Source organism: Anolis carolinensis, chromosome 5, assembly GCF_035594765.1.
Source record: "Anolis carolinensis isolate JA03-04 chromosome 5, rAnoCar3.1.pri, whole genome shotgun sequence".
Classification (NCBI taxonomy): Eukaryota; Metazoa; Chordata; class Lepidosauria; order Squamata; family Dactyloidae; genus Anolis; species Anolis carolinensis.
In genome coordinates this window covers 84,137,296-84,160,629 of record NC_085845.1, presented here as the reverse complement: position 1 = coordinate 84,160,629, position 23,334 = coordinate 84,137,296, and the positions used below count along the sequence as shown (strand labels likewise).

General features: G+C 39.6%; 1 protein-coding gene across 6 annotated transcripts in view; it reads right to left on the bottom strand.

The window, feature by feature from the left end:
• Positions 1 to 23,334, bottom strand: part of atxn7l1 (ataxin 7 like 1) — an 83,070-nt gene that overhangs the window by 27,420 nt on the left and 32,316 nt on the right. For 5 of the 6 annotated variants that reach the window (XM_062981714.1, XM_062981713.1, XM_008111563.3 and 2 more), the window contains exons 3-4: positions 20,870 to 20,974; positions 4,633 to 4,855 (exon numbers count right to left, since the gene is read on the bottom strand). In XM_062981714.1, the coding sequence (XP_062837784.1) occupies positions 4,633 to 4,855; positions 20,870 to 20,974 (328 nt within the window). Of the gene's footprint in view, positions 1 to 4,632; positions 4,856 to 9,207; positions 9,657 to 20,869; positions 20,975 to 23,334 lie in introns of those variants that run through there. The other variant, XM_016994001.2, reaches the window with a different exon arrangement.

Here is a 23,334-nt window from a genome sequence, read left to right as displayed (position 1 = left end):
CCTCCCAAGGGGGAGGGGACCTCTGATCATCTGACAACCTGATGTGGCGAGTTCGTTCATCATTTTGCAGATAACATTGCTCAGATACTTCCGACTTAGACGCCAACCTTAGAGCAGTACCAAGGGATGTAACTGAGGCATTGGTCTGTCCGGTTTGGATAGATTCGTTTCAGCTTGTTTAGCTGGATGACATTGACAGGACCCTTGGAGCGGTGAGAGTGACCACATGTTCTCTAGATCCTTGCCCATCCTGGCTTATCAAATTTGCCAGCAGGGGATTAGTTGATTGGTTCATGAGGATCATAAATACCTCACTGTTCCCGGGATAGTTTCCAACTAGCCTGAAACAGGCAATTATAAGACCTATTTTGAAAAAAGCGTCCCTGGACTCGTCAGTTCTTAATAACTATCGGTCAATCTCTAACCTCTCCTTTTTGAGCAAGGTTCTGGACCATGTCGTGGCTTCTCAACTCCAGGGATTCTTGGAAGAAACCGACAGTCCATCACAGTGTGGCTTCAGGCTTAGTCACAGTATGGAGACAGCTTTGGTCACCTTGGTGCATGTCCTCCACAGAGAACTAGACTGGGGGAGTGTGTCGTTAGTTCTCTTGTACATCTCAGCAGCTTTCGATACCATCGACCATGGTATCCTTCTGAGGTGGCTCTCTGAGTGGCTCCGCTCCTTCCTGGAGGGCTGCACCCAGTTGGCGAAGCTGGGGGACACCTGCTTGGACCCCTGGCCTTTGACCTGTGGGGTCCCGCAAGGCTCCATTCTTTCTCCCATGTTTTTCAACATCTACATGAAACCTCTGGGTGAGGTCATCCAGAATTGGAGTTGGGTGCCATCTCTACACAGATGAAACTCAACTCTATTACTCTTTTCCATCTAACTCCAAGGAAGCCTCCCAGATCCTGGACCAGTGCCTGGCCGCTGCAATGGACTGCATGAGGGCTAACAAGCTGAAGCTTAATCCAGACAAGACAGAGGTCCTCCCGGTCATTGCGGGGCTGCTCAGGGTATAGGGTGGCTACCTGTGCTCGATGGGGTTGCACTCCCCCTGAGAACACAGGTCTGCAGTCTGGCGGTCATCTTGGACTCAGGGCTCACACTTGATGCTCAGGTGTCTGCGGTGGCTGGCAGGGCCTTTGCACAGTTAAAACTTGTGCGCCAGCTGCGACCATACCTCATGAAGTCTGACTTGGCTATGGTGGTCCACGCCTTGATTACAGCTAGATTGGATTACTGCAATGCGCTCTATGTGGGGCTGCCTTTGAAGACGGTCTGGAAACTGCAACTGATGCAAAGGTCAGCAGCCAGGTTGCTAACAGGAGCTAGTTACCAGGGAGCATAGATGCCTCTACTGAAGAAGCTCCACTGGCTACTGATAATCCTCCGGTCCCAATTCAAAGTGCAGTTTATGACCTACAAAGCCCTTAACAGTTTGTTTATCTTTGTGACTATGTCTCTCCCTATGTACACAAGCACGGTTGGTGGGGACAAGGGAGAGGGCCTTCCTGGTGGTGGCTCCCCGGCTCTGGAACTCTCTCGCCAGGGAGAACAGATTAGCTCCCACCCTGTCCACATTCTGTAAAGACTGGAAGACATGGATGTTTCAATGTGCCTTTGAACAATAGGTCAACTCGTAATTTATCACTGCCCAGTCCGAATTGCTTACTGTCCTGGATTCAGCACTTTATTCCCATTCCTGGTCCTATTGTCTTGCATTTTGAACAAGCCCTGCCCTTTTCCTTTTAATTTTATTTGTCCCACTTTTCATTTCCTTGATGTTTATTGATGTATTTGACTTTTTTATTCTGTGGATTTAATTGGTTTTAATCATTTTGTTGTTACAGTAGAGTCTCACTTATCCAACACTCACTTATCCAACGTTCTGGATTATCCAATGCATTTTTGTAGTCAATGTTTTCAATATATCATGATATTTTGGTGCTAAATTCGTAAATACAGTAATTACAACATAACCTTACTGCGTATTGAACTACTTTTTCTGTCAAATTTGTTGTATAACATGATGTTTTGGTGCTTAATTTGTAAAATCATAACCTAATTTGGTGTTTAATAGGCTTCTCCTTAATCTCTCCTTATTATCCAACATATTCGCTTATCCAATGTTCTGCCGGCCCGTTTACGTTGGATAAGTGAGAGTCTACTGTATGTGCTTTATTTTTATATCTTGTATATTTGTCTGCCAGGCTTGGTTCCCATGTAAGCAGCCCTGAGTCTCTTCAGGGAGATGGAGGCAGGATATAAGAATAACGTTATTATTATTACCTGCTGCTCATAAAACCTGTGTGTTCAGGCTCAGTTTGGGCAAGGACAGGGGTTAAGATGATAGTCATGTGGGGAGAGGCTGCTTCATGCTGCAGCCAGGAAGAAGGAGAGATTGTAATTAGGAAGGAAAGGGGACACAGTGACAACATAATCTGAATTAACAAGAACAGGGATAGCTGCCTAAGACTCTTTTTGAAGCATTGCTTCCAAACATAACTTCTCATCACTACATACCACCATGTTGTTTTAGGTTCCACAATGGTCAATTTTAAAACAGAAAGTAAATTAGAGTCTCCAAAATTCCACGGAAGGCCAATGCAACCACCTAACACCTGATAGTTGCCCACAGTCAACCTGGCACTTATTTGACATGCTAGACTAAAAATTACATTCTGTTCTGAAATAGGCTAGAGGGCATGGTTGTGTTCCAAAATATTGTTGGCAAGTTGTTTTTAAGCCATGAGCAGATTCCCCATAGGTAATTTATTTACAGTAAATTAACCAATTAGAAGTACATAGGACACTTTCCCCCATTATAAGCAGCCTTGTGAGTTTATTAGATTCAAATACCATACTGAATGCTTTGTACAATACTGTAGTGGGCCTTCTTAGTTGTCCCAAGGTCAGGCTTAAGGAAAAATATCAAATGGGTCATTTAAGTTTCCCCAAATGTCTGGACTATCTCCTGAAAATAAGCCACGTTGTTCTAAATTTTTTGGCCAGATTCAGAATATGTATTTTTGTGATTGCATTCCCTAGTAAAGTTTCCCTACATCAAGGGCTAGATTTGGACACCTACACTCTGGAACTCACAGGGAGGAGAAACACTGATACTAGCTCTCACGACTTGTCCTCTGAATGTGGCATATACCATCTGATTTGCCATAGCAGTAGTTTTCTATGTTACAGGAGGCTAACAGTCTTATAACAGGAAGTAAGGTCTGTGGCTGTGGAAGAATTTTGTGGGGGGAAACAACCTATTGTGGAAATTTACAGTGATAGCAATTTCAGGAGTGCAACACAGGATCAATGTTTTTTTGTTGTTGAAAAAATAGGAAGCTGATGTACCATCTCTAGTGAAAAAATAGTCTGGGGTAGCAGCAATACATTTCCACTTCTTGAGTTCTTTTGGATTTAATTTTTCCATCATAGAAGTCATTGAAAGTTGATTCTAGGGTCTTCCACAGTAGGGACTGTGAAAGATCACCACTTGAGACCTGACAATGCTACTGTATCTCAGATGTGACAATATGCTATAATGTATATTTTCCATAATGACGGTTTGCACATATTTGTATCTGGAATAAGTTCATACAAAGAAAAAATAGCAAATAAAAGATCCCTTGGCCTATGGCTTTGAGACAAACAGAGCAGTCTTTACCAGCTGTAGATACATTTACATTCCAACTGTATGACTGAGGAAATATTGATATATACAACTATAAGGAAAAGATTCAGGCTGTTGTATTGTCCAAACTTTTTTGTGACCAACATGAAGGCCATTAAACAGCAAAACATAACAGTGTAATTGTTCAATGGTCCTAATAATTTAAATTCAAGCACCAGGCACAAGAAGATAAAGGATCCTGTGCAGTAGTCCTTCTCTACTTCTTTTTTTTTTTAAATGTAACTAGAATCCTCAGTTTTACTCATCTTTGCACACTGTGGCAATGCTTTAAATACTCTCTACTTTAAACCATCCTCAGATGCCTATAACCAGGTAACAATCTACCAGTCTTAAAAACTCCAAACATGTTGCAAAATTAGTAACGGAGCACCAGAAGATAAAGCAGCATAATAGTAAAGGATCATCTAAAATATTCTTTGAAATCAATCAATCAATCAAATCCCCTATATCTCACTAAATTAAATGGGTCTTCTTATCTTGAACAAGCTTACTGAGAAGTCAATCTAGCTATGAAATTAAACGCAAGCTTTATACTTTTTTTCTCAGCTGAGGACAGGAAAACTGACCTCATGGGCCATCTGTTGGGAGTGCTTTGAATATGATTTTCCTGCTTCTTGGCAGGGGGTTGGACAGGATGGCCCACAAAGTCTCTTCCAACTTTATGATTCTATTATTCTATAGCGTTCTGCTTATTATCTACACATACCAAGATGAAAACCATTATATTAGAAAAGGTAAAAACTGTTATCTTGGCACATCACAAAAACAAGATGTCTACCATGTAATTTTCTGTTTAATATATTCTATTATTAAAACATTTCATTCAAGCCCAGCTTCAGAAGAGCCCCATTATTCATTTACATCCAAAAGCTGTGGGAAATAATGAGAAGCAAAGGGGAAAAAATCAAGATCTGCTAGAAGAGCAACTTACCAAGGTTTATCCCTTGATATTTTTGAAGAAAATACCATGTGCTGTTTGCTAGTGGAGGTAATTAGATTGTCTTTGGGCGTTTTGAATGGCTTTGAGTTGTTGTTGACAGGGTTATGGCCGCTGATACAGGATTTCGGTTTCATCTGTATTAGTGATGCCCTGGAATTGCAGGGTGGAGAAGCTGGAGATGGGGAAGGTTTACACATTGAACTGTGTCTTCGTTCTACAACAGAGGAAAAAAATACCAGACACTAAGCAGACAAAATAAATGCAGCTAGGTGAAAAATGAAATTCAAGAAACACAGAAATAATACATACAGAGCATTCCACATCAGACTAATTTGATAGAAATACAGATATTATATAGATGGCCAAATTACTAACACATTTTAGCATGTGTTGCCACACTGTTGTCAGGGCAACACCTGGTGAAGAAATGCCAATAGTTGCTGCTGAACTGCCACTAGAATACAGTCCTGAAGCAAGTAAACGGATGCCACTTTGGAGCTGATAATAGAAATATTGCTAACTTAAAGCAACTGGCATTAGAAACACAACTTGCATGAGCAGTCAATAAGTAAATAAATAATGGAATACATTATATGCATCTTCTAAGTATGCAATGACTTTTCCCTTTGTTCTGTTCAGCTTAAATGACTGCAATCATATACATGCATAGTTTTATACTTGTATAGCATCTTAAAGGCCTAAACACCCTAACAGCAAAAGATCCTCTCTGACCTGGGAAGCTATGCATGGTCAGCTCTGGTTATTACTTGGATGGATACCAGGTGATTATTTCAGAGAAGTAACTGGCAAAACCATCTTGCCTAAGAAAACCCTATGGAATCCATGGGTTCACCATAAGTCGATGGCTGTCTTGAAGATACACTCACATACATCTGACATCTTAGTTGAACACAACTCATTAGTTAAATACAATTTTCAAAATAGGCCCAAAATTTGTGTTTCAGTTACCTATGGTTTGCAGTGTAGCCAAAATAATGTTCCGTAATCTGTAAGTCTAAAATATCTGCCATATCTTTTGCCTATGATCTGATCTTCAGTGACAGTTTACCCACACTTATTCTCATAGGAGACCAATAATGACCACATTACAGGAAATGCCACATTCTGCTTTTTCAATGAGAAGGAAACAAGGGTTCAGTTCAAATAACTGAAACGGTATGTCTGCCCCAAGTGTTTACATAGTCAATACGTGCACATTTATATCTTGTCATTACAACCAATAAAACACAAAAGAGGACAAAAGGGGGTACATTAATTTTGGTCTGACCTTCATCAAAATTGAAGTGACAGGCTCAGACAATGGAGCCCCTAAAAGCCCATTTCCATCCAGCCGGCGGCACAAGGGAAGGAGTGGGAAAGATACTTGAAGTGCAGGAGTCAAGACCCCTCCCCCTGAAGACTGTGTTCCCTTTAGTCCCTCTGCACGTCTCAAATGTCTGAACTGGTCTCTCTGGATCCTCTCTCATATGCAGGAGTCTGCTCTTAGTTATTAATCAGTTCACATTCTAAGATCCATGGGCTAGCTTCATGTCAATATAGCGATAGCATTTTTTAAAATCTGTGTGAACCAAGGGAAAAAATCAACGGAATATAAATGGTTCAAACATGCTCTGTGTATACGAGCACACATTACAAGGACAAGATCAAGATTACGAAGTACTTTTAAATCAGAGGTTTATCAATCTCATACTATTTCCAGATTAGTGGATGGAAAAGCCCTGCCCTGAAAGAACAAAGACTTGATTTTTTTTACTAATTCCGGAATATCAGAGGCTCTTTAATATAGACATAATGCTTTGTCAATTCTGTTTATTATACAAGGCTATTCACTGTACTGACTGTATTAAATGTTAACTGCTTGCTTCAGCTAAGTATCTAAATCTCAAGCCTTATGCACTTATCTGAAATATAAAGTTTAAACATTAAGTCCAAATTCACATTACATTTGTTGTCTGTTTGAAAACAAAACAAAAATGTGAGCCATAAGTGCTCCAATTTATTACTGTTATGTGATGTCACATAGTAAAGAAAATAGCTGATTGGAATAAATGAAGAAACTGCTACCTAAGACAGCAAATCATATAAAAATCATAGAAGTTAATTTTCATTTGGAAAGCCACAGGACACTAGCCACAGTATAAGAAGTGTAGAAATGGACTGCTAAAGAAAATCTTTTTAAAAAAAAATAGCCTGTGTCATTGAAAATCCATCTGCTCCCTCCCTTCAGTCACTCATATATCTGGATCCAACCACAATGAGGTGAATGCAATCCTTTTTTCAGAGAATTTGAGAAAAACTATAAAACATATCATGAAATACCAAGGTCAGAATCATCCAAGCCATATTATTTCCAATTTCTATGTATGGTTATGAAAGCTGGAAAGTGAAGAAAGCTGGCAGGAAGAAAATCAGCTTATTTAAAATGTGCTGGAGAACAGTTCTGCAGACACCATGGAGTTGTAAAAAGATAAATGAATTGATCTTAGAGGAATACATGACTGAATTAGAAGTGAAGGTGAGTAAATTGAGCCTGTTGTATTTTGGACATATCATGAGAAGACTAATTGGAAGGGATTATAATGCCTAGTAAAGTGGAAAACTGCAGGAAAAGAATGAGACCACAGTAGAGTTGGATTGGTTCAGTTAGGGAAGTCATGGCCCTGGGTTTGAAAGAACTGAGCAGGGCAATTGCTGATTGGGCTCTTGAAGGTATCTCATCCATAGAGTTGACGTAAGCCATAGACAATTGGATGGCAAGTAACAAAAACAAATAAAATTAATATTGATCAAAATGGAGGGAAGCATGTTTAGTGACAATTTTTCACAGGCATCATGAAAGTATGTACGTAAAAGTATGTAAAAGAGTGGGCACTGGGATGAAAAAGTAAGACTAATGTTCCCACTGCCAAATGATGAGGTTAACACAATCTTACCTAATCCAATCATGCATGGCTGATTGATGAACACTATAAACATGTGTATTTATGCTCATCTGCATTTTGCCACAACTACTGTAAGGACGGGTGCTTAAAGCAAGATCAGGCTCAATGCGTTGCCATGAAATGTTGCAAAAAGTGACCATAAAAATATGACCAGACAGAAAGAGTCAACCTAGTAGCCTAAGCAGTAAGAATAGTTTTCTCTTCCAATTTAGAGTGAGAAGATTGGAAGAATGTATCTCTTCTTCAATGACATCATCAAATATCTAAAATTCTTTGGCTATATTGCAATGCAATGTCACCATGTAGGCTGCATGGCACTTCATTGGTTGGGAATATTTACTAAAGAATCCCTTTTAAGTTAAAGAAAAATGGTTCCAGGGTAGTAGTAAAATAATAAAATAATTGCTGTGATTATGTGAAAAATGTAAAGAAGGGCCTTTCTTGGCAGTTTTGTTTTGAAAACAGGCACCCAAAAGATTTTCTCAACATCCTAGTTTTCCAGAAATGCCAGACCTGAAAGATATAATTCCATGCAGCAGAATCCTATGTACAACAATTATGAAAAGGGTTACCAGAAGTGGTGTGATGTAGTGGGGAGATTCTAGAAAGTTAGTTACACATTTTAATTGTAAACATTTAAAATCAAGGTATTCAGAGGAATACAGAACCTTATTTAACAGTTGTATAACTATACCATTACAAAGTATTAACTGTTAAAACTACAATTTAACAAACAGGCCCATTTATTGCTTTTGGAATTTTCATTAAACATAAAAGAAGCAATTTTGTGTTCTGCAGATGGTGAAACAGTTTAATCATAGAGACATCCCCTTTACAAGTCAGCACTTTCATAGGTTGATATATTAGTAACTGATATGACTCATATTTCTAGTTTAAAATGCTTAAGATATTAAACCAAATAATAAGCATGTTTTTACACAGAGAGAACACTGTTTTTAAGGAGCAATAGAACTGCAGTCATTAGAAAAACATGGATAACAAGGCAGTTAGTTCAAACCCAATGGCTGTAAACACCTAGTTAAGTACTTTCATTTTCTCTGTGATGAAATCCAACACACACTGCCCTCCATTAAATTAGATTTTGAGAGCTGGGAGAAGACTGACTTCTAACAAGTTATGGTACAATATATTTCAGAAAAGGTAAGGAGTATCTCCCCAAATGTTATAAACATGGGACAGCTGGATGAACAATAGTTTCAAGCTTAACTGCAATCTTCCAACTATACCCACCTCAACAGTATTTACATTGTGGAAAAGGAAATGGCAGAGCTTGTATCTTTAGCTCTTCATGTAAACTGACAGAGGAAGTGAACTGTAAGAATGAAAGACGAGTACTGCTGTTCCAATAAAAGCAGTTTAACAAACTTCCAAACTTCTGCGATGTGTTGAAACAATAATTAAACTGCCCCTCCTCCTCATCTCTCTCCCCCCCCCCCCCCCCTATTTGCAACACATACAAGAACACGGTCTTCTGAAATAAAATGGCCAAATAATTGTACTGGAGGCAGTAGGAATAATCCAAAACATATACAACAGATCTTGATAGAAAAAAAAATGTAAACTATAAACTAAAAGGACTTACACCACAGCTTAGCCTGCCAACTTAATCCAATTCTGGGATGGCTGTAAACAACCTGAACTGCTGGAACATTAAATGAATCACGTTACAAGCACTGTCAGAGAATGACAGCAATACGATTAGCTATTCTGCAAGGGCTGGAAAAGAGACCGATGACTGTTCCAGCAAACAGCCGATCTGCACTTTCAGCCTCTAGCTATACTGACTGAAGACACAAACACGACCGCCAGGTTTCACACCCTTTGCACTTATATATTAGAACTGTTCTTTCGCAAGATCAAAGCAGTACTTGCTGCATAACTGTTGTATTTCAAAAAGCAAGGGGAAGGCAGAGGGAGAAAGGGAAATACCCTTCATATTAGAAAAACAGTGACAGAGTAATAAAATGCTGTAATGACAAATCTTGAGTTGACAAACTAGGAAGTTCATAACATGACCATAAGATGCAGTTACATATTCTTTTATATTTCTAAGGCTATTGAATTATTTTTAAATGTTTATAAAGTACCATTTTAATTTAATCTTATTTTAAATTGCTGGAAGCCACCTTGAATCCCAGCCCAGGGGAAAGCCAGGTTATAAATTCAATTAAAATACAGTATGTGAACAAAACAAAACTATTTATGCAGATACATTTAAAATCAGCTCACTTGGCTGCTGTTCAGTTAAGCAGGAGGCCTTCTTGCATAATCAGAACCTTATTTTTACTACAAACCAGGTAAGTTCCACAGCTAAAAGGTGAGGAGCCCTACTCATAACATCTAACTCCTTTTGTTACACAGACAACAAGCCTACCTTTGATTAAGTGAATTGGCCCTTATTTTTTTTTAAGATACGTAATACATTGTATCTTCCACCCAGGCCCTGATCAGGCTGAAAACTCCTTAACCTCAACATGCTAAAGAATTATGGCTCTATGGAAGGTTTTCCTGAGAAGCTCAATTGTGTTTACATTCTAGTGACCCATTAGCACCTTGGGAAGGTGAAGCAAAGAAAGCATTGTGTTATGTAGCAGTTAAGGAAAGTGTGGACAGCTTCAGCAGGAGAGGAAGAGGCATCAGCTCTTTCTCGGTGGTGGCCCCACAGCTATGGAACTCTCTCCGCAGTGAGATTAGATTAGCCCCCACTCTGTCTACTTTCTGTAAAGACTTGAAAACTTGGATGTTCCAATGTGCCTTTGAATAATGGTTTAACTCACAATTGTGGCTGCCCAGCTCTAATTTAATGTCTTTTTCCAGCACTTTATTTCCAGCCCCGGCCCTATTGCTCTGCGTTGCCTTGCCCTTCCCTCTCATATCGGAACATGCCCATTTTTTTCAGTTACTGGTTGTGATGTTGATTGATGCATTTTTATTATATTTTTACTTTCTGCTTTTAATTGTTTTAATTAATTAAATTGTTTATTTGTCATATGTTTTTAATTATCGTATGTACTTGAGTATAAGCCGACCCGAATATAAGCCGAGGTACCAAATTTTACCACGAAAAACTGGGAAAATTTATTGACTTGAGTATAAGCCAAGGGTGGGAAATTCAGCAGCTAATGGTAAATTTCAAAATAAAAATAGATACCAATAAAATTATGTTAATTGAGGCATCAGTGGGTTAAATGTTTTTGGATATTTACCGTATTTCAAAGAAAAACAGTAAACTAGCTCTGTAAGTGGAAAGGTAGGGGCAACATAAATAATATGGTATCAACAAAATAATAATAATAATAATAATAATAATAATAATAATAATAATAATAATAAAAACTTCCTTTGTATCCCACTCTATTTCCCCATGGGGACTCAGGCTGGCTTCCAACATAGTAACAGGCAAACATTCAATGCCTATATAAACAATGTAGAGCTAACTGTAGATCTATAATTATATATACTAATTTCACATATGCATTTCCCCCTGAAACATTTGCAAATCCTCTCTTTATATATGTGCATTTCCCTCCTGCAATATTTGCAAGCCCTATTTACGGCGCGCCATGCAGTCATGCCGGCCACATGACCTTGGAGGTGTCTATGGACAACACCGGCTCTTCGGCTTAGAAATGGAGATGAGCACCAACCCCAAGAGTCAGACATGACTGGACTTAACGTCAGGGGAAACCTTTACCTTTTACCTATTTATATATGTTCATATCCATCTAGACATCTGTGTGTGTGCATTTCCCCCTGTAATATTTGCAAGCCAATTATCTATATATAGATAATTATAGCTGTATAGGACTTGCAGATATTTGCAAACATGTGATGGGAAAATTCATATATAAAATTAATGTATACATATAGATACAGATATACATGTACATGAAAGTCTCTAGATATCTATATGTATGTAGGATTTACAAAAACCTGCAAACGTATGAGGGGAAAATTCATATATAAAATTAATTTATTTCTAGGGAGAAAATCGATATATTATTTACAAGCTTCGGGGCATGCATTTGCCCAAGGAAGAAATGCAAGCAAAGCCCTCCTAAAAACAACTTTAGCCTCCTTTCTCCTCCCTTTTCCCATCTTTTATTTCTCCATTTTTCAGACTCTAAAAGTAGCCAGAAAAGTCTTTTCAAAATTTCCCTCTCCTCCCAAAAAACCCACCCCATTTTTGTTTCCTTAGGAATAAAAAGAAATACACACTTTCTGTTGCTGACTTTTGCAAACCTACGGCTTTATTCTCTTTTGTAAACAGATATGGGGGAGGAGTGGAATAGATATTGTTTCTTCCCCACCAGAAAGAAAACCCACTCAAGTTGACCAGGGGGTTGAAGGGGAAAAAGGGATATCTCTAGTTTAGATTTTTTTTTCTCCTCTGCAAGTTCAGAGGACTTGGGTGGGTTTGAAAGAAAGCCTCCTTCCCTCCCTTTTGACTCAAATATTCCTACAAGAATAGTAATAATAATAATAAATCCTGCAAATTTGTAAGTCTCTCTCTTTTTCTTCCTCTTCCACCCATGCAATCTTTTTCTTCTTCCTGGCTTGAAAGGCTTTCTCTCTCACTCTCCTTTCCCTTTTGAAAACATTCCCTTCTTCTCTCTCTCTCTCTTAAAAAATAAGGTAACTCCAGCATGGGAGGAGAAGCGGAGGTGGTTTTAGAAAAGAAAATATACTGTGGCCTCCAGGTTCCACTGCCTGGCTTGACCTTGACCCCATTATAAGCTGAGAGAGGCTTTTTCAGTCTACAAAAAGAGATTAAAAACTCGTCTTATCTTCAAGTATATATGGCATATTACTTTGAATTCCTTCTTTATGCTGGACTTGATCCCCACGTAAACCACCCTGAGTCCCTTCGGGGAGATTGTGGCAGGTTATAAGAATAAAGTTGTTGTTGTTGTTATTCCTGGAACCCTCAATAGACTATATACACTCACCTCTGTCACACCACTGAATAACTTCTGGACTGCCTAATAATTACCCTATTGCTTTTCCTTTCATCATGCGACTTGAGCTGGATTGAATTAACTCTTTAATAGCTTTTACAATTCAACCAACTGGTTCCTGGGTTACTTGCTCGTTTCTTGGAGGGACAGGAGCGTGCTGCGGGTTTTCCTCGGCCAGGCCATTGCTGCAGGAAACCCTTTCCTCCAGTAAGGGCTTGGCCAAGAGAGATCCGGAGAGACGTCCCTCGGCGGGACCTCGTCCCTTGGAAGCATGGGCTGCTTCCCAAGGGGCGAGGGCTCGGCCGAGGGAAACAGGCCACAAGCGCTGCTGCAACAGCAATCGCAGCCCGCTTCCGGGATGCTTCTTCCTCCCCTTCCCTCTCCTTTTCTCGGAGGGACGGGCCCTTGCTCCAGCAAGGGCCTGTCCGAGAAACGAGGAGCGTGCTGCAGATCTCCCTCAGCCAGGCCCCTGCTGGAAGTTTCCTTCAGCAAGGGCCTGGCCGAGGAAGATCCGTCGCTCTATCCAAGCCATTCGGTCATCCAAGATCAGTCCCGCCCGTTATCTTGGATAACCAGGGCTCTACTGTATTAGTGTATGTAAAAGTGCCCAACTGCAAAGGTTCTTGGGTAAAAAAAGATGTACGTCCATTTCAATCTGACTTCAGGTCTGGCTATGGGATAGAGACAGTTTTGGTACATCAGGAACTGCACAGTTCCGTTGGATTTCTTGGCTGCCTCATTATTATTGACCAGCATCACACCAGCAAACATTCATGGAATGAATTCCAATTTAATAAAACATCTGTCAGTGAAATTCTTTTTTAAAAACGAACGCTGTCCATGTGTTTTTGCTTCCTTAATTCAGGCTTGCCTGACCTGGTTATTTCATTTCATCTATTTATTTACTAGTTATGAATGAATTAAAAGTTTATGGAGACATAGTGAACTTCTCCATCTTCTATTGTTCTCCTTATTCCTCTTCTTAGTCTTCCTCCTCCTCCTCTTCTTTCCCCTTCTTCTTTCTCTATTCATTTCCCCCTCCTCTTCCTCTCCTTCCTTCTCTTCCTCTTCTTCTTTTTCTGTCTCCTTTCTTCCTATTCTTCCTTCAATTCCTTCACTTGCCAGTGATGCCACTGCATGGGAAGAGCCCCCATAAATCCCACCCCTCACTGTAGGGGCAGGGCTTGGGCCGAGCTAATGAAAGGCAGGCTCCAGCTGCTCCTACAGCTGCTTTGGTGAGGCAGGGGAGGTTGGGATCCTATTGTGCTTTCCTCGTGTTTCCCCACCTTGAGTGTCGTGGACAGCTTGGAAGGTGTGGGTGAAGGAATGCAGGTGAAAGTGTCAGCAGTAGAGATGGAGCCCAGCAGTGCACAGCAGTCCCCTCAGCCAAGCTCTGAAGCAACATCAATGGAAGCAGCTACTACTTAGCTTGCTGACCAAATACAAGAGACTTCTTCTGAGCAGGCTGAGGAAGAGTTAACTGTTCCAGCTTTCAAGGACTTACAAAAAGAAAAGTCTTAGCTGCTCAGGTCATGGAGGTTAGCTGAGAAGAGAGCCAGCAACAGGTAACACATGTGAACTTAAGATTTAAGGGACTGAAGAATGTTATCTGGTTGCTGGCTGTGTCAGTTCTAGAAGCCATGACCCTAGACTCTCTCGTGTTTTCTGAAACCTGGACTTATGTTGGACATTGGCTTTGGACTTGTGATTAAAACTCTGGATATTTCTGAAGCTGACATTTGGATTCTCTCTTATGTATTCCTGTTATTGTATGAATCATTGTGGGACTATCGGCCCAACCTTGGACTGTTAATGTATGTTCTGCCATGATTTGGGCACTGAGGTTTTGACAGTGAGAGAAGAGAGAAGTCATCACTCATGCATGGATTCCTTCTCCCCTCCCTGGTGGCTTCTCTCTCTCCCTACATCTCTGTAACTCACTTTCCCAAAGCACCCCCCTCCTTCACACACAGCTGGTTGTATGTGTATGTGTGCATGCATGTGTTTGGTATAATCTTCCAAGTCAGGGCTGGTTGTGGACATGAGGGTGGACTTCTAAATATACGGGAGAAATAAAGGGGGAATCAGGGAGCTGGCAGGATTTAAAAAAATATCTGTAATACAAGAATGCCTATGAAATATGGGAGACTTGGTAACTCTAGTTCCAGTCCTTTGAAGGAGAAACTCAGAAGCTGGTACTACAGACTTCCTCCTCAGTCTGATGGATGGAGCTCAGATTGGTCCCCCATGCTATTTAACATCTAACATCTACATGAAATTTCTGGGAGATGCCATCCAGAGATTTGAGGCAGGTGTCAGCAGTATGCTGATAATCCTCAACTCTATCTCTCTTTTTCATCCAATTTAAGGGAAGCTGTTTTTATGCCAAACCTGTGTTTGCTGTTAGTAATGCATTAGAGGAGGGCAAATGGACTAAAACTTGATCCACAAAAAGATTACGGCCATAATAATGCAGCAAAAGACAACAAGCGGAGGAGCTTGGAAATGAACAAGTAGTCTATGCAATCATATGGTTACCTGGTTCCCATCAACGTTTGGGCAGCTATAGTCTACAACAGCTGAAGTTATTAATGTAAAGCCAGGTCAGATAGAATGCATTATTATATAGTTTAAAGATCCTTAACATATGGAAGTCTGCAGCTTGTGTATTTTATAAAAAGTCTTCCTCAATTTGGTGTCCTTTGAATGCATTAGATTACATCTGCTATGGTCCATATCCTGGAAAGAAGCATCAGATCCCATCTGATTTTGGAAGTGAAGCAGCATCAGCATTAGCTAGCATCTGGATGCTAACCAAATATCAGGTGCTATAAGCAAGATTATGGAGAAAGGACAAGGCAAAACCACCTCTGAGTACTCCTTGTCTAAGAAAACCCTATAGGATTCATGGGGTTGCCAGAAGTTGAAAAGTGACTTAAATGCATGTACATGTGCGCTTCTAAGTGAGACAAAGAATTATGCCTGCAGGAAGGAAAGCATTTGATCCTCATATTCTACTGAAGGATTGTCCTTTGGAGTCCAGTGAAGGCCATTAACTGGACAAACAATGATACGGGCTCCCCCTACTGGCTCCACATATGCTAACACTTACCTAAAATGTGTACATTTTTAAAAATTACAAAAATATGAGTAATTAAATAAAAGTATGCTTCTTAAAACACTGATAAGATGCATCTGGATTTTATGTTACTAGTAGTATTTACGTACATGCAACATCTTTGCTACTCATGCTGAAGAAGTAGGTTTTTCTTCTTCTAGAACTGAAGTCCTTGAATATGGCCTGCAGTTTTGTATGGATCATGAATTCAAACATCAAGACAGCTGGTGGCCTGTCTATTAACAACACTCACAGTCGTCTAAATCCTTCAGTGATATCAAAACAATTCATCACTTAAGTCTTCAAGGAACTGGGATGAAGACCAGAAGCCAGTATGCAATATTAGAAATTCATATTTGGACAAAATTCTTAAACTGCCCACAAACTGTTGATATAGCCTGGCTGCATGTTGAGCTCCTCTATCTTTTGCTCAGCCTCCAAGAATTGTGAAGAAAGATTACAACTGATGAAGCAGTAAGAATACCTCCCTAAGGATAAGATCCATCTCTCCTTCTTTTACTACTTGTATAAGCCTAGGTGTATACGTTTATTTATTTATTTTCCATATTTATATCCCACCTTTCTCAACCCCCGGGGGGACTCAAGGCGACTTACAACCTGCACTACATAGTGCCTACAGCATAAACATAAGAAGTTGCCCATACAAATTAGGATGTCCCTGCTAGATGGCCTTGGAGCAAAATTCTTGAGGGCTACCTAAAATCAATGCAAATTTCCAGAAGGTTCACGCTGTGAGGTGACTGCTTCTAAGTTCTGGTCCTCTGAACAAAGGTCTCTCTTGTAGTAGCCTCCCAGCTAAACATCCACTCTCACCACAATCCTGATATACAATGATTCAAAGCCAGGAGGCCATTTGGACTATCAAATATCTAGAATACGTTGTATAATAATCCTCCAAATATTCTGGACAAGCTTCTGTAATCATCAACAACTAAACCATGTTGGATAATTAAACCAGAGCTGATGGGAATTTAGAACATCCAGAAAACACTCTGCTCTACCCCCCACCCCCACCCCACCCCACCCCACCCCCATCTCTTGGGTTGTATCCTCAACATTATTTTTGAAAAGGAATGGGAGCTCGATAAACCTAACCTTTATTTCTTAACCTATTTCTGTTACTGGACCTTTCCCTTCTGCTGCAAGAACTAAAATTAAAACTGAAAAATAATGCCTAGAAGCCCTGAAGAAGTGTCCTGAGATTCAGCTCTTGGGGTAAAACATCAATAATCTTTGAAAAACCATAGTCAAAAATAGCCCCGACACCCCTGAACCACCAACTGCACATTCTTAGCACTCTGGGGAACATTAATATTTCCCTACAACTTTCATAATGACAGAGATGGAACTAGCTGGAGCATTCCCATTAGGACTAGCTAGTCAACAGAGGAGAAATGCAGGCAACTCACCTCTCTAGAGTGTATTATTTCTAAACCATACAGGATGAAGCTAATAATACCTGATTATTTTCAGTGAAAGGAGAGCAAAGCTGTTTGTGGGGGGAGAAAACACTTCCAAGTTTTAGAATGTGCTAGTGGTAGAACCTAGGGGTGACAATTCAATGCTCTTCCTGAGCAGGAAGTTACAGTGCCTTGTAGGAATGGTTGTTGTTGCTGCTGCTGCTGTTGTTGTTGTTTGTCTTCAAGTCATTTCCAACTTATGACAGCCCAGAGAAAAACAATTGTAGGGTTTTCTTGCCAAAATGTATTCAGAATGGGTATGTCTATGCCTTCCTTTGTAGCTGAGGGGGTATGACTTTCTCAGCAGGGATTCAGATTCTAGTCTAGAGAGTTATAATCCAATGCTCAAATCACACTGGATTTCACAGTAACCATTATGTAGGTCCAGTTCCTAGACAGAGTAGCAAAAATGAATACCAGACTTAAATGAAAAAATATATTCTTCTCAGAAGGGCCAGAAAGCCTTACAGCTTTATTTCAAGTGTGTGTGTAAGCACATGACGTGATGGGGGAGGGAAGACCACATTTTGTCAAGAAGTAGTCGTCAGCCAGTGTTCAGCTTTCAGGCAAGAGGTGGCAGTTATTTAAAGAAGCCAAGGAAGTGCTCCTAACAAGTGCGTAAATGTGTAGGAAGCTTTCAAATACTGAAAATAAAACAAGACAGTCAATCAGCTGTGTTTTAGCCTAGAAGAGTGCTTTAAAGAAAGGATGCTCTAAAGAAGCAAATGGCTATGCTACAAAAATGATCTCATTCTCACAATTCCTTTGAATGCAAAGGTGCCAGTATCGGAGCTGGTCTCCAACAGAGCAGAAAATCAAATGAAAATATGGGAGGGAAACTCCATCTAATAACTACATCCTACTACTAAAGGATGGATGGGTGTCAACAAGAGACTAGAGTTATCCCTTACTCTACTGTGCAAAAATTGTCCAGGAGTACAAGACTTTTCCAGGGAGTAAACAATGAAATGTTATGCAATCGAGCTTCTTGGAATAGACCAGAAAGTATTTGTTGCTGTTATAGTACTGGAAAAGAATAAACAATTCCTCACAATGCAGTATTTCCTGACCCAATGTGAAAACCAAGCAGTAACCTTGGATGATAGATGACAGTGACACATTCCTTTACAAAAAATTTATGGAGAGTGATAATTTTGAAAGGCACAACAAACAGTCCAGCACATTAGATAATTCTCTACTGGGGAAATGGTGTCAGAGGAGCTCTGAGAAGATGAATTCTTCTCAGATAGCACATATTGGGGGAAAGACAGGAAAAATTGCTTATTTAAACTAAAAGAGACTACTTCCAGGATGGAAGGAGACTTCTGTTTCTTAAATCTTGTATGGTTGCCAGGACAACATAGGGCTATATCAAGAAGCCGCATGAACTTCTCTAGACATTACAAAGATCCTATACAGAAAGCACTTCCACACAGTATTTACATATATGTAGGTGCAAACATATGTATAAACTGTTCTGCATGCACATGCTGGGAATCTGTTACTTCAACTCACCACCTTCAGGTGATGCATCTTAAAAGCTTGTTTAGTGCAATCACCAAATCAGTCCCAAATTCTTTTTCTGGGATAAAACTTTCATCACCTCTTAGCTACTTGCACTGCGGGCCATACAGTTCAGTAACATACCCTGTTCCCAAAGATGCCTTTTGTAGGATGGGAGAAGTGGAACTCAGCTTCAGCTTAGCTCTCCCTCCATCACAAAGGGTGGTTCTACACAGGCATCATAATGTAGTTTGAAGCTGGGTTGAGTGTGGGGTGTCCATAAAATGTACACCCATAATTTATGCTGTAGCTTGCATCAAGCCAGAAACAGCATATAAAAAAGAAATCAGAAAGTTTGGAACAAGCCAGATCATGTGCCAATCAGAATATATCCCAAGCAGAAATCAAAACCAGGATATACTCTGATCATTCACAACACATCAGTGCATCTCAGCAGACTGCTTAAGAAAAAAAAAACCCCCCACACATTTTGCAGTGGCTCTCTAGCCGTGCATACTGTGATTCCTGGGTCTGGTTCCAATCCCCAATCAGCAGATACTGTGGCCACCATCCAAGTCTAAAACCGGGCCTGCACAACTTGTGGCCCTCCAGATGTTTTGGACTTCAGCTCCCAGAATTCCTGACCATTGAACAAGCTGGATAGGGCTTCTGGAAGTTGGAGGCCCATACACCTGGAGGGCCACAGGTTGTGCCGGTCTGGGTGCTGCACAGTGAATCAGGTTTGTTTTAATCCACTTCCAGACTATAGTATCTGTGTAGAACTGTCCAAAGATGCACACTAACTTGTAGGCTCAGCAAGACTTTCATTCTCAGTACCCAGTGTGTTTTGAGGCATTCAAAATTACACTGCAGTTTGCATGTCCAGCAGTGGGTAACACAATGGTCAGGTAAAGCGTTAATTGTTGGCATAGATGTTGCCTGGACTTTAATATTTCTTTATTGCACCAGGAACCTTAAAACAAGCATTGTCATTTGTTTAACTCACCTTGGCATTTTGCATTATTGCACACTTTCCTCTTAAAAACACAATCTGGAGTATGTAGCCCACTTTCACAATCCCTTCTAACAAATGCCAAGCATGCGTTTCTCTGGGATATGCAATAATCTAATAAAGTAATCTCAAATTCTCCTCATAGACTACTTTCTTGGGCAAAGTGCTTCTAAAAATCACTTTTCAATGTTTCCCTCCGACATGGGTGGCAGTTTCCTGTTGTGAATATGTATTTGCTCTAAAAAAAATCTCAAATTGTCACATGCAGGACAGAGCAAAATGCTAAATAACAGGGACCAAACTGAGGCCCTAGCAAAAACAAATACTTGTATTTCATTAAGAACTACCATCCATAGTTTTGCAGTCACTTCCTCAAAAACAGACAAAGCTACTCTTGTTACCTTGAAGGACCCCAAGGAACACATTCAAGGAGCTCACGGGAGCTGCATATTAAACATCCAAGTCAAATTCTTACTCCTCTCACTTGGTTTTGCCAACGAAAGTATTAAATTCGAGTCTTGAAGAGAAGTGGGTATTATTATATTAATGATGAAATAGGGAAAGTAGTCAAGTTAAATATTTAGCTTTTCTGCTTCCAATATCATTATTGCTATAATATTTAGAGTCAAATTAGAAACCACTATAATCTGAAAAGGCTCATGAGAAAAGCTGTTTGTCAATCTATAGCAAAACAACAACAACAGATAAATGCTGGATGTGTGAAACATAAGTATCCATGTACCTAAAAAGCCATCATTTCCAGTTAATCCTAATCTTCCACTGCAAGCTACCTTTTCTATAAATACTGTACGGACACAGACAATGTGTCTGTCAATTTAGTAATGAGCACAAGATTGGCATTCACAGCAAAGACTTTAAAATGATGAACTATGTATTTACTGAGGAGAAAATAAATATAATAGGCCAATCAAAGAGAAGCGCATAGGGTCAACTTAACACCCAATATTGTAAGCTGCTTCCATGGAACTTACTGACCCTTGTTTGGCTTGTTCAACAACATAACTTTTCCAAGTTTTGGTTGCAAGCTTAACAGATAAACTCATTCAATTTGTTTTTCACAGATAAGAAGAAGAATAAATTATTTCTAACACAACATTTAGTAAAGGAGACCTATACCAAGCCATAATCCAGGAACAAAAGTTTTCACTTACCGCAGTGTGACTGGAAAACCTGTGGCTTGACTACCTGATTGCAGATATTGCACACTACTAGATAGAAATCATCATGAGCTGGATAATGGCCAAATAAGTGCATATCTGTGGGAAAGTTAAAAAATATATACACACAAGTATTAGAAGTTTTAAATATATATATTTTCAAAATGTTAAAATACTGCCATTCTATGTTAAAAAAGAGAGAAGAAATACAATAAAAACAACTATTTCAGCATAATATGATGCATGATGCACCAGATATAAGTCCCAATGAAATCAGAAGAACTTATTCTCAAGCATGTGTGCATACGACTGCACTTTTTATATCACTGCAAATTTTCCAATATTAACATTTGCCATTTTACATGAACTAGTGACAGGGCATCTTGTTTAGTCTAAAACTCAAAATATAAGAAACATCACATTTAATTTATGAATCTATTGTACATAATAACATATGAGTAAAAATGTGTGGAGATGGATTTGCACTGACCCACCTGTCAAATCTACCATATATACTCATGTAAAAGTTGGTCTTATGTATAAGTCAAGGCAGGTTTGGGGGCCAAACCCATATTTTGATATGACCCATGGATAAACCATGGAGCCTCAGGGGACCAGGCACCCCTGACCACTGCCACTGCCATTTTCCCATCCAGGCATTCAAAAAAGTGACACCACAGTGGAGAGCAAAGAACAGATTGGTATCTTTTTTAGGTTCCTCTGAGACAAACTAAGACTTTCACTATCCTATTCAGAGAAATTGATAGTTTCATTTTCGTAAGATTTAGGGTACAGTAATCAACTTGATCCATGGATAAGTTTACCTAGGGTTTTGGGTTGATTTTTTGACTAAAATTTCTAGACTTATCTGTGAGTATATTTAGTTCCTGTCATCATTTTAAGAAAGGAGCAGAAGTTCTATCCTGTGATTAAACTAATAAAAAGTATGGGCTGCAATGAACTTTAGCAGAGTTAGTGACCAGACAGGACCATTCTCAAGACTTGTCCTGGTTAATGAAATACAGGCAGTCCCCAAGTTTAGGAACAAGATAGGTTATGTAGGTTTGTTCTTTAGTTGAATTTGTATGTAAGTCAGAACAGTTACATTTTTTCAGTGTAACTCCAGCCAAATATATAAACATATATATTTAGCTTTGGATAGCACTGGGAAGGTTTAACACCCCTGTGGTGTCTGTTTTGCTGTGTGTGCCCCTGTTCAGAAGATTTCCCCTCACTTTCTGTGTCTGCGAGAATTAGATCTTGAAAAATTTGGCTTGTTGCAGAAACAAGAATTGGTGATAAAGCTTCAGTGAAGACACCTTTTCCCCATGATAATTCTTTCACAAGTGAATTTCCTTTCCGAGGAGCAGATTTCTCTCACTTCCTGTTGTCTCATCCCCATTCTTAGCTGTAAGTAGTTTTTAAGTCAGATGTTTGTAACTTGGGGACTGCCTGTAAATATATAATGAAAAATATACACACTGACTTCCCATCCTCAACCAACAAATGATTTTTGTGAAAAAAAATAGAATACTCCTTGTTTGTTTCACTCTCCAACCTCATATATCAGTATTTGCCAATCGAACGCCCTCACAATACATTGGAATACACAGGAAAGGAGATTCCATCTGAACTGTAGTATAACACATTAGGAGGGCACCATTATTGGTCTCCATCAATAGAACAAAAATCAATTGCAAGCCATGTTCACAACATCAAATGACTTTTCCAAAAATTGTTTAATTTGCCAAATACTTTCTGTTCTGTGCCCTTAAGGGTTTGTTCAGAAAAAGTCTGCCATTGCCTTTCTCTGCTACTGAGAGATTGTGACTTCCTCGGGGTCAACCAGAAAGTTTCATGACCACCTGGGAATTTGAACTGTGGTCTTTAGAGTCGTATTCCAACAGTCAAACCAATACACTAGTACTATATCACAACAAAATTCTTTAAAGCATTTATGCATTTACTACAGCAGTCTTCAATAAAATAAAATATATTAGCACATCCTTTAATGACAGAGTAAGTTTCAACTTAAAATAAAATGGGGATCAGCAGCCCCAATTCACTTAGCTATGGAGTCATTTAGCATGAAGCTAAAGCAAAGCATGATGAAATGAATGATCTCATCACTCAGAAGCTTGAAGCAAACATGCTAAGAAACTAGTTTTACAAGGTCAACTGTTACAAACATGGTCATGACTTAATAAGGAGTGCTTGTGGTGTGGTGGAGGCTCCTTCTTTGGAGGCTTTTAAGCAGAGGCTGGATAGCCATCTGTTGGAGGTGCTTTGAATGAAATTTTCCTGCTTCTTGCAGGGGGTTGGACTGGATGGCCCGTGAAGTCTCTTCCAACTCTACAATTCTATGATTCTATGCTGGGGGATTCTGACCCAAGATATCTTTGAAGGCAATACAATACTGTATTGCAGAGTTTGCTGAAAAGGGTTTCTGTCTTCACGGG